Source organism: Acomys russatus, chromosome 3, assembly GCF_903995435.1.
Source record: "Acomys russatus chromosome 3, mAcoRus1.1, whole genome shotgun sequence".
In the NCBI taxonomy this organism is placed as follows: Eukaryota; Metazoa; Chordata; class Mammalia; order Rodentia; family Muridae; genus Acomys; species Acomys russatus.
In genome coordinates, this window is record NC_067139.1 from 43,046,615 (window position 1) to 43,057,799 (window position 11,185).

The following is an 11,185-nucleotide window of genomic DNA, read 5'->3' on the forward strand; positions in this document are numbered from 1 at the left end:
GAATGCCAGAAGAGGGCATTAGATCACATTATGTATGGTTGTGAGCCACTATATGGTTGCTGGGAATTGAACTTAGGATCTCTGGAAGAACAGCCACCAGTGCTCTTAACCTCTGAGTCATCTCTCCAGCCCCTTAAGCTTGCAAATCCAACACTGGGGTGGTGGGTTGTTATGTTTTGGGATGGTTTTGTCTGTTTAATTGGTAAATAGCTCTGGCTGTCTACCACTGAGCCATGCCACCAGCTCATCCTTTGAAGTCTGTATTTAAGTGGAGGATAAAAGATTTGGGAATAGAATTCAGCTCAGTGGTAGAACACCTGACTTCCATCTCCAACACCCATACAAAAAAGCAGGGCATGACATCATCACCTGAACTCTGGGGCTGAGTCCTGGGGCTCCCTGGCTGGCTCTCCTAATTAGCAAGTTCCTAACCACATGAAACACCTAGCTCAAAAAGCAAGGTGGGCATCACCTAATAAATTTTTTTGTTTTTTCTTAACAAATGCCAAAGGTGGAGGCTCTCAGTAAGCTAGATTCAGTCCCCCCCCCCACCCCCGTCCTTTCCCTGAAAGATTTGATCAATAGCATGGTGGGAGGGGTCCTTGCAAACAAAAGCTCCTTCTCTGCTTTGTCTGAGCCCCCAAGCGGATGGGGACCAGCTCATGTACATGGAATTCAGGAGACCCACCCTTCACACCCTCTTTCTCTTCCTCAGCGTTCTCAAAGGCAGGCAGAAGCCAGGAATTTACAAGCCTGACTTGTGGCACATATCCCAGGGTGCTTTGAGCTTTGGACTCATTTATCTCCCCAGGACAAAGAATCCACTGGTGCTTTATGGCCAGAGTTTCCCCTCTGCCTGACCACCCACCCTTCCACAGCACCAGGATGTCTTGCCTCGCCCAATCAGCATTGAGGTGGGGCACATTCTTTAGGTCCAGCTCAACCTGGCCAGGGTGTTCTTAGGGAGGGAAGTTTGACTGAGACTTCAGGTCCCAGGCCCAGCATGTGGGGACTCAGCAAACAGTGTGTCAGATGCAACAATGTCAGCCTCAGCCCTGTGGCTTGCCAGCTGTGTCAGCTCAGGCGATGGTTTCTATGCTCTTATCTGTAAAATGGGGAGATAGTGGGGACCGACCTTACATTCTAAGCTAAAGACCCCTTTCCGTTCAGCTCATTTATCCCCCAACAGACCTCAGTTAAACCAGAGCTTCCAGGATGCCTGGGTGTTGGGGTGAATTGACTCCCTAAAGTGAAGACGAAGGGGTGTCCCATTGGGGCAAGCTTGTCCGTGGGAGAAAATAATGTGACAGTTCTAAGAACAGGCCAGGAGGTTCACGTCCTACTCTGCCCTGATTTCCCCCAAGTCACTCTTCAGTTCTTCCATCGATGTGGGGCTCAGGAGAAGCCGTGGGGCCGTGGGGCCGTGGGGCCGTGGAGCCGGGGCCAGAGCCCACTGGGGGCTGGATTTGGGTGTCATGAGTGGAAACTTGTAAAGCGCTGGGCAGCAGTAGTTAGGATGCAGCGGGGTCAAGTCTGACAATGCCAGCCCTGTAGTGTCAGGGAACGGCCTCTGGAGCTCAGTGCCCACACCTGTAGATGGGAGTACACCCTGGAGATGCAGGTCAGTGCTCTGCTAGGCAGCTCCAGGAAGCTCTTCCTCTGTGGGCATGGGACTTCTGGTGTAACTCCAGGTACATAGTAAGACAGCCAGGGTTTGCAACGTGACCCTAGAACCAAGAAGCTATGTGAGGCACCACTCTGAGCACTCAAATGGAGGTAGAGTATGCTCAGGCTTTTGTGTTTAGTTTGCATTTAATCTCTTTAAGTCCCCAAACTCCCTCTAGCCTTCCTTTTCTCCTAGGCACAGCTTAGGGATGTTTTACAGTTTTGGACCTGCTCACTGTTCAGATGAGGGTCCCAGCCTGTTCCACCGTTCCCCAGCTCTGCCTGGCTAGCGCATGTTTCTAGTTGCGATCTAAGAGCACCCTGCTAAGAAGCCTCCCCTGTCTCCCTAACACCCTGATTATCTTGGTGTAACTACCTCCTGTACTGAAACCTTACAGGCTGGAAGCATAAATGCTGTCTGTCCTCATCGACCTACATATTGTATCTTTTTCATCACGCAACATGAGGTCTAGAGCAAATGAGTGTTGGGTGCATTAATGAATACACACCCAGCCAGAAATAGAAGGGCAAGTGGCCTTGGAGCACTATGGATCGTCCTCTTCTCACTGACCCTTTCCAGGAGAGAGGCAGAGGCTGTGAGAGTCCCATGAGCTGGCCTGTGGCAGGGTTGAGCTTCGGCCACCCTCTGCTTGTACGTTCACTAGGAGAGGTTTGTGTCTGTAACTTCGACAGAGGTTTTGAATCCCAGATGCCCCCCACAGACTCATATACTGCAGACTTGGTTGCTGTAAGAAGGGCTTTTGTGGGGTGGTTGTTGAGGGCTCTGACCTAAGGGATGGATAAACCCTTGATGTTGATGGAGTTCGTATGGTGGCATTACTGAGAGCTGGAGAGAAGGAGGGGTGCAGCCTGCCTGGAAGAAGCCTGTTTCTGGGATCTTGCCCTTCCTGTTGGTCCCTTTCTCCTCCTCTGGCTGCCATGAGGTAATGCGTCTTCATCTACCTGTGCTAACTACAACAGTGTTCCTTGTGCCCAAGCACATGGGGCCAAGTGACCATGGACCAGCCCAACTGAGCCACAACAAATTGGTTTTTGCCTTTTAAATTTCTCTTAGGTTTTGTTTGTTTGTTTGGTTTGGTTTTTTGAGACAGGGTTTCTCTGTGTATACTTGGCTGTCCTGGACTCGCTTTGTAGACCAGGCTGGCCTCGAACTCACAGCGAACCACCTGCCTCTGCCTCCCGAGTGCTGGGATTAAAGGCGTGCGCCACCACCGGCCCGCTTCTCTTAGGTATTTTGGTCACAGCACCAAAAGTCTGACAGCACAGGATCCTATCCCAGGGCAAACATTTAATGTCACTGGGTCCCCATTTTTCACACCTGAAAAAGATTTTGGTCAGAGCACCTGTAAGAAGTGTTCTAAAGCAGTGACGGACCCAGTCTGGGGCCTCGGTGAAACAGGTGTGAACCTCCATATAATAGCAGTGCTCTGGTGCTAACAGCATTTTCCTGTGCCTTCATTTCACACCTGGAAAGGAAGCCATGAGCAAGGTAATAGCTAGCTCAGGGCCTCAGACCGCAGCACTGTACCTGGTTCTTGCCAGATACGTGTTAACTTCCAGCTGACACTGATGGAGCTTGCCCTACAAACTAGACTCTGCCCCAAGTGCTATACACACTGAAACGCTATTCGCCTAATGCCGTACCCCCGGGAACAATCAGCATATGACCCCCTGGAAGAGAGTGGGAACACACACACACACACCCCACCCTGGGAGGGTCATGGCCAGGCTCCGCTCTTTTTTTTAAAGTTAGTTTGTGTGAGCCGGGCATGGTGGCGCACGCCTTTAATCCCAGCACTCGGGAGGCAGAGGCAGATGGATCGCTGTGAGTTCGAGGCTAGCCTGATCTACAAAGCGAGTTCAGGACAGCCAAGCCTACACAGAGAAACCCTGCCTTGAAAAACTAATAAATAAATAAATAAAATTAGTTTGTGTGTGTGTCGGGGTGGGGGAGGGGGTTGATGCTTGTGTGAGTGCAGACACACCCGTGGAGGTCAGAGGACAGCTTTGGGGAGGATGGAACACAGCCATTGATCGGGCTTGCACGTCGGAGCCCTTACCAGTGGAGCAATCTTACTAGCCCATGGTTTTGCTTCCTTTTCCAACTTAACCTGCCCTGGCCCCCTCACCATCCCACCCCCTCCTCCCTAGGAGCCCTGGTAACTTGGCTCTCATTGGCTACACGTTTCCGTGGAGACGGACACAGGCCACCCAAACACAGACTGCTAAGCTTCAGGTGGAAGAATCTGCCTTCCTTCCCTCCCCTTGGTTCCGCAGCATGAGGGAACTGTTCAACGACAGAAACCAGGCCTTCTTAGGGGAGCAAATAAAGAAGGAGGTGCTTGCTCGGACCACCTGGACTCTCCGCTATGGACACAAGTACCTGAAAGAAGGGTCCAGGGCCAGGAAGCAGCCCCGGCCGGCGGCCCCGTTTGGGTCAGTCTTGAAAGCAAGCCCAGTGGCCTCCACTGGCTCCCCTGTCAGAAAAGAGCCACAGGAGGGATGGCCAAAGACCAGGGGGGTCCAGGACCAGCATTTCACGGCTGGAGGTGCCCAGGGAAGCAGAGCGAGGCAGGCTAGAGATGCTCCTGAGCACGCAGCATCCCAGGGCAGGCCAGAGAACTTAAAAATGAAGCAGCCCGCCCCAGCCACTCTGAAGCTGCTCTTCCAGGGCATCTCCCATGATGGCCAGGGGCGTCAAGGGTACCTCAAGGAACGGTATCGACTGAAACCAGAAGAGAAGTTCAAGTACCCGATGGTGTCTTCCTGGGAGTATGGCTGGCATGTGGGTAAGACCACTTCCTTCCCAGCCGCAGTCCTCCTTCCCTCCCGCCTGACACGAAGAACCAAACTAGCTCTCCCCTCCCCCCCTCCCCGCCCCCGCAAACAGACCAAGGGACTTGAAATCTGCAGTTCAGCATCATGCTTGGTCTCTAAAACCACACACACACATGCACGCACGCACATGCACGCACGCACATGCACGCACGCACGCTCAACACCACCACCCGTTCCCCCTACCTTTCCTAGGCTGGACTACAGGCTACCTGCCCTAAGGAGCCTTCCCAGAGTCCTCCAGGCAGATCCTCTGAGGCCACTTGGTGCCTCTGCAGCTCGGTGAGAACCGGCACTAGAACCGCCATGTCATCAGTCTGCATGCCCGTTTGGCCTGGAGGGCCTTTGGGGTTCCAAGATTTCCTGTTTTTTTTTGTTTGTTTGTTTGTTTTGGTTTGGTTTGCTTGTTTGTTTGTTTTGTTTGTTTGTTTTTCCACGGCCTCTCAGTTGCCTGCTTGGAACTGACACTGAGTGTCTGTGGAGTGAATGAATATGGACATGCCAACCACGACGGTGCACACTTGTAACTCAAGTACTTAAGAGGCAGAGGCAGGAGGATCAGGGCTTCAAAGTCAACCTCAGCTCCGTAAGGAGACTGACGCGAGCCAGAGCTACCTGCAACCTGTCTCGAAAGAACTCAAAACCCAAACCAGATATGGACAAGAAAGCAAGGCTTTTATTTGCAGTAGGGGTGGAGAGACCTCACATACTGATTCTGCTTACTGCTCCCAGGCAGCAGGAGCTCAGGAAAATATCCACTTCTCAGGGTCGTGGTTTCCATGTCTGAGAAATGGGTGGGTGAGTGGGGGGGGGGAGCTAGTCCCTGCTTTCCTTTTGCCTCAGCATTCTGGGGAAAGTTGTGTGGCAACGTACCTGGGGTGGGAATTCTGTTCACAGATCCCTGTGAGATGTGAGAGCTCCTTAGAATCCTTTCTCCCAGGCAACCTACAGAGGCAGGCCAGGGTTCTAAACCCTAGTTGTCCCCTTAAAGGATCTCAGGAGCAACCAGGCTCAGAAGACAAACCCAGCCTGAGCTGGAGGTCTGGTTTCTTTGCTCATTTGACAGATTTAATGGAGCAACTGATATATGCCAGGCACTTTGACACGGTCCCTGCCCGCATGGAGGGAAGACAAGAAGTACATATGTGCTGTGGCAGCAGGTGGCAGCCATGTTGTGTTTCCTAATCCTTACTGGGCATTGGAGTCAATTGTTAATGGCTGGGGGCTGGAATCCAGGGCGCTGCCCACGTACTAGGCAAGTGCTCCACACTGAGCCTCGGCCAAGCTTCCAGATGCCACTGATGCTGCTTGGTCTGTGAACCTCGCTGACTGTCAGAGCTGTAAGAATTAACTCGGAGCCGGGCGTGGTGGCGCACGCCTTTAATCCCCAGCACTCAGAGGCAGAGGCAGGCGGATCGCTGTGAGTTCGAGGCAAGCTTGGTCTACAGAGTGAGTCCAGGATGGCCAAGGCTACAGAGAAACCCTGTCTCGAAACCCCCCCCCCAAAAAATAATAATAATAGTTAACTCGGGATATGGGGATCAGGACTGGGAGGCTACACTCTGTCAGGTAATTAGGAAGCCCACGCCGCCACCCCTGCCACCCGAAGAGTCCCCATCCTGGGTAGTGAGTTCGCATGCTACCCTTCTGAAAAGACTGTGACTTACTGTATTCACAGAGCATCTCAGTTTAAGTGCCCAGCATCTTCCTCCCCTACCATCGCAGGCCTACATTCATTGCCTGTGAAGGCAATTGTGTTGGTAGCTTCACAAATACACGCACAGGATACGAAGGTAACATATAACTTTTGGTATGAGTGTACAGTAAATACGGTCTGGAATGTACGTGAAAGGCTAAGCATGGCCAGCTCTATCCTAATTACAGAGAGAGGCAGCTCATCCCAGGGGGTGCAAGGAAGACACAGGGAAAAGTGTAGGGTACATCGTATGGGTCCTACCTGGGTCAGTCAAAATTTTCCCTCTTGTATATAATAAAGCAGCAGCTGATGTCTCAGACACAGTAAGCACTCAATAGTGTGGTAACAGGAACATTTATTGGTGTTATTAGTATTAGGTTATGATTGTTATTACAGGCAGGATTTGCAGTGGTGAGCCTCTTGAGAGCTAATTTGGCTTGGGGCAGCCCCTAGAGATATTACTGTATGGTAAGAGAGTGGGGCAGTCCTGGCAATGGCAGGACTATGAAGCACAACAAATGATCTTGGAGGGGGCTAGAGAGATGGCTCAAAAGTTAAGAGCACTGTCTGCTCTTTCAAAGGTCATGAGTTCAATTCCCAGCAACCACATGATGGCTCACAACCATCTATAATGAGATCTGGTGCCCTCTTCTGGCCTGCAGGTGTTACATGCAGGCAGAACACTGTATACATAAATAAACAGATAGATAAATAAATCTTTAAAAATAAATAAATAAATAAATAAATGATCTTGGAGTTGGGTGAGGGGCCCAAGTAGCTATTGACTTGAGTGCAGGCAAAACCAGATTGTGGCTAGGGTGGAGGTAGGGAGGCTCCTGCAAGCTCTCCAGTTTCCAGGCTCTGCAGGCACCAGCCTTCAGCTGTTGGTCATAAGGAGTTCTGAGCATCCTCAGGAGAAGGGCAGGGATATTGAAACTTGGTGGCTATTCTTGAGTAACAGAAAACTTGCCCCCATTTAATAGCACATCACTGCTGACCCCCAACCCTTTAAGGGGAGCAGGTACTAGCAGGAGGGTAGCTGTGACTCCTGCTCACCTAGGCCTCTGCTGTGTTCTAGGGGACGTCATGAAGGACTTCCGGACACCAGCTCATGCCAGAATGCATCCCATCACAAAGTCATTTTACTTGAAAAATGGCCTTTTCTATATTCCTCGGAGATCAGATGACCTTATGTGAACTTGGCTCTCGGGAAAGGCCTCGGTAGTTCCTTTACCCCGTGCTCTGCCTGGACCAGCCAGGTGGGAGATGCTGCGGGTCAGCTCTACTCCACTCCGGTGTTCTGCTGAGCCCTGCCTCCGCGACTGAGAGTGCCAAGAAGAAGTGAGCACAGGCGCACGCCTCTCGGGTGTACGGTTGTCCTGTGTTGGGGCTCCTGTCTACACACACTGAGAACTCCACTCCTTGCAAAACCACCCCCAACCCTGCCAGCATTCCCAAGGGAAGAGAATGAGACACAAGGCTGCCTCAGCAGCCCTGGACAGGGGAGGAGTTCGCTGAGGCCGCCAGGTGCTGAGGAGAACAATGCTCTCCTGTGGTTTATTTCTCTACATTTGACTGGTGGGATCCACAGCAGAGTTGATCTGTCCCAGCGCATCCTGCATCCTACGTGCAGGTCAGGGAAGAACTCCTCTCTGGCTGCTTCCCTCGCTGCCCCTGGAGCCTGTGTCAGTCAGAGAGGGCCCCGCGTCACGTGCTGCCATAGCAGTTCTAAGTCCCAACTATTTAAGCAAATAAAGATACATTTCTTTTCTTTTCTTTTCTTTTTCTCCTCCTCCTTCCCCTCCTCCTCTTTCTCCTCCTCCTCCTTCTTTTCCCCCAAATCATGTATTTGTCCCAGTCCAGCCTGATTTTGAGTGGCTACTTCCTAGCTGCTCATCCGGGAGACACTGCCCTCATCTGGTGACTCTGTCCATGACTCAGACCTCAGAGTCCAGTGGAAAGGGTAGAAAGATGGGGAACTGGAACGGTGTAGGGTTTTGGTTCACTTTATTTTTTCTGAGATGAAGGTTTATATAGAGCGCAGGCTGACCTGGAACTCCTGCCTGACAGTCCCATGACCACCATAGCCATGAGTCGCCAAGCGTGACAGCAAACCCACTCTTAACCACCTTGGTCTTGGCCTTGGCCTGATGTTGACAGCCATTACTACCCCTCACATTCTATTAGTGAGAACAAGTCGTGTGACTTCTAGGTGGGTGACAGCTGGATTGTGCTCTATAACCATGAACCCTGGGCAGGAATAAAGAGAAAGGGCCTCTACACATCTAACCCGTCTCTGCCCCAACTGATGTGTTCTTGGGCTGTCCTGGAGGCCCAGCCACAATCTAAAACTCCTAGTGCCCTCCTGTCTTCCTTTTCCTAGGCTACAAAAATCTGGGAAACTTCAAACAACAGCAATTTCATCGTATCGCCTGCCCTAGAGGCTGGAGATCCAGGAGTTGGCTCCACGGAGCCCTGCGTCTGTGCATCTTGCCTCCTTCATGCCTCTCCTGGCTTGGGAGCAGCCTTGTGCTCTCTGGCTTGTGACAGCACGGCTCTAAACTCTAAACAGGGTCACACAGGTCAGCCTGGGGCTGTCTTCACAAAACCCCTGTCATATAAGGGTGTCGGGCACATTGGACTAGGGGCTGTGACACTCTGAAGGCCCTCACTTAACTAATCAAATCTGCAATGCTCTGTTTCCAAGTCAGGTGATACTGTAAGACCCTGCCAAGTGAGGGCTTTATTCAGCCCACCATGCCTGCCTTCTGCTCGCCAGTCCTTACCAGGTCCGTCATGGGGGTCATCGTGATGGGGTCTTTTTGCTTGGGAAGCATTCCCATGGACTCCCAGCAGGCGCTGGTGTCCACAGTACCTCGTTGCTTAGGAGACATACATAGATACGAGGCCAAAATGTCACATAGCCCTTTGCAAAACCAAAACGTTCACAGGTTTCCCTTGTTCACTCAGGGCATTGTGGTACTGCCCGTGCTAGTGGAAAGGGAAGTCCCTCGGTCTGAACAGAGAGTAAGCTGGACAAATGAGTCTCTCTAAGGGCCACCTTTAGAGGAGTTCTGCAGGCCGTTACTGGTTTGCCCATTCTCCTGAGATCTCACAGAACACTAGACCACTTAAAATACTGAATACAACTAACTTAACCCGGTTCTCCCTAAATCAACTTTGACAATGATCTTGAGTGAGAGAGCAAAAGACAGATGGGGTAACCAAAGAGCACAGTGCAAATACAGTCTCCTGGGCCTCACACAGCAGCCTGACATGGCAGAGTTGCTGGAGAACACCTGCTGAGTGTATGCAAACACCCATAACCCACTGGGTTCACTGGAGTCATTGGATTGACAAGGCCTCTGCTTGGTTTCTAGAACAAAGAAGGCATATCTTGTAACTCACAGACAGAGTGAGAGGGGCTGTGGTGAGGATGGTGGACAGCCTTGGAGTACAGAGAAAGCTCCTGGTGGCAGGTCCCTGGCAGTCAGTCTGTCATTAACGTCTCGGCAAGCCTTTGGCACAGCACCTGGCTCTATCCATGTGTGTGATGAATTGTGATTTTTCTCTAGTAGCAGCAAATACACATTGCTCAGAAGAGGACAAGCTCGCCTGATGAGCATGGTGCACATCAGCTAGGACATGCTAAGTGACTAGCCCAGGGGCTGTTTCCTCAGTTCTCCCAGGAGTAGTACCAGCACCATTCTGAAGGTGTGGGTTGAGAAGGAGATTCATTACTAGTAGCAGATGTCCCAAATGTTTATGCCTTAAAATTCTCCCCGGGGAAGCCAGCCAAGAAGAAGTGGGGGGCATGAGGGGTTAGACATGTAACTCAGATAGTAAAGTGATGGTGTGACATGCACAAAGCCCTGGGTTCAACGACCCCCCCAGGTCCCCATGATGAGACTGCACATGGCTCCCTGAGCCCCACTCTAGCACAGAGTCCCGATTCAAAGGGTGCTAGCTGAGCCCTGGGTCGTCACCATCAGAGGCTTGATGACTCATGTCGATAATCCAAGTGCTCGGATGTGGAAACAGAAGGGTCAGAGGTCCAAAGTCGTCATCCTCGTGTACATGACCAATTCAAGGCCAGCCTGGGCTACACATAAGACACCTGAGTCCAAAAGGGAAAAGGTAGTCGGAGAAAGAGGACTGGGGAAACCACCTCAGCAGTTAAGAATGCTCCCTGTGTAATCATGTGGGCTAGAGTTTAGATTCCCTGCATTTCCATAGCAAGCCAGACATCCTGCGCATACCTGAAACCCCAGTGGGGCAGTCAGGAGGATCACTGGGGCTAAGTTCAGAAAGAGCCTGTCTCAAAGAACTAGGTGTAAAGTGGTGAAGGATGATATGTGATAGCATCTTCCGGCTGTGAGGCACACAGACCTGCTCACACATACATGCACACCTTCACACAGGAACACACAAAGGAAGGGAGAGAGGAAGGCAGGCAGATGGGCGGCTGTGTATGTCATAAATACCCATGTTGGATGTGCAGGCACTTTTCTAAGCATCCATCTCCAAGTTGGTGTTCATGGGCCACACTGTCACTGAGCACTTTAAATGCCTTTTGCCCACTGAGATGTTCTCTGAGTGTAAAAGGCATCCTGGTTTCTGTTTATTTGAAGATTTAGGATGGCAGAAAATGTGAACCCATCGATAATTCTAAGCTTGAAATGATAGACTGTTTTAATCAGTTTTCCTGTGAAGGCCTAGAGAGTGAACGTTTTCAGCCTTGTGAGCCATCTGGTCCCACCCACACAGATGTTCAACTGTAGCACTATAAGGCAAAAGCAGGCAGAGAGCATTTGGAAAGCACCGGGCATGGCTGCGTTCCCACGAAACAGCAAAGACAAAAAGCAAAGGCAGATAGGCTAAATTTTAACCCACTCCCACCCCCCACACAAACAGATCCTCAGGTTTAAGTTTATAAAACATGTTATTTTATTTACTTTTACTTAAAAA

At 51.1% G+C, this 11,185-nt stretch overlaps 1 protein-coding gene across 1 annotated transcript; it reads left to right on the forward strand.

Moving 5' to 3' along the window:
* The first annotated feature begins 3,931 nt into the window (after positions 1 to 3,931).
* Positions 3,932 to 7,565, forward strand: LOC127187025 (protein ATP6V1FNB). Its single transcript, XM_051143282.1, has 2 exons — positions 3,932 to 4,475; positions 7,296 to 7,565. The coding sequence occupies exons 1-2, from the start codon at positions 3,965 to 3,967 to the stop codon at positions 7,412 to 7,414; spliced, it is 630 nt and encodes a 209-aa protein (XP_050999239.1). The 5' UTR covers positions 3,932 to 3,964; the 3' UTR covers positions 7,415 to 7,565.
* The last annotated feature ends 3,620 nt before the right edge of the window (positions 7,566 to 11,185 follow it).

What these genes read in the sequence shown, in the direction of transcription:
- LOC127187025 (XM_051143282.1), top strand. Translation starts at nt 3,965, where the DNA reads ATGAGGGAACTGTTCAACGACAGAAACCAGGCCTTCTTAGGGGAGCAA. An exon ending in GGAGTATGGCTGGCATGTGG is followed by an intron (nt 4,476 to 7,295) that starts GTAAGACCACTT and finishes GCTGTGTTCTAG; the next exon opens with GGGACGTCATGAAGGACTTC.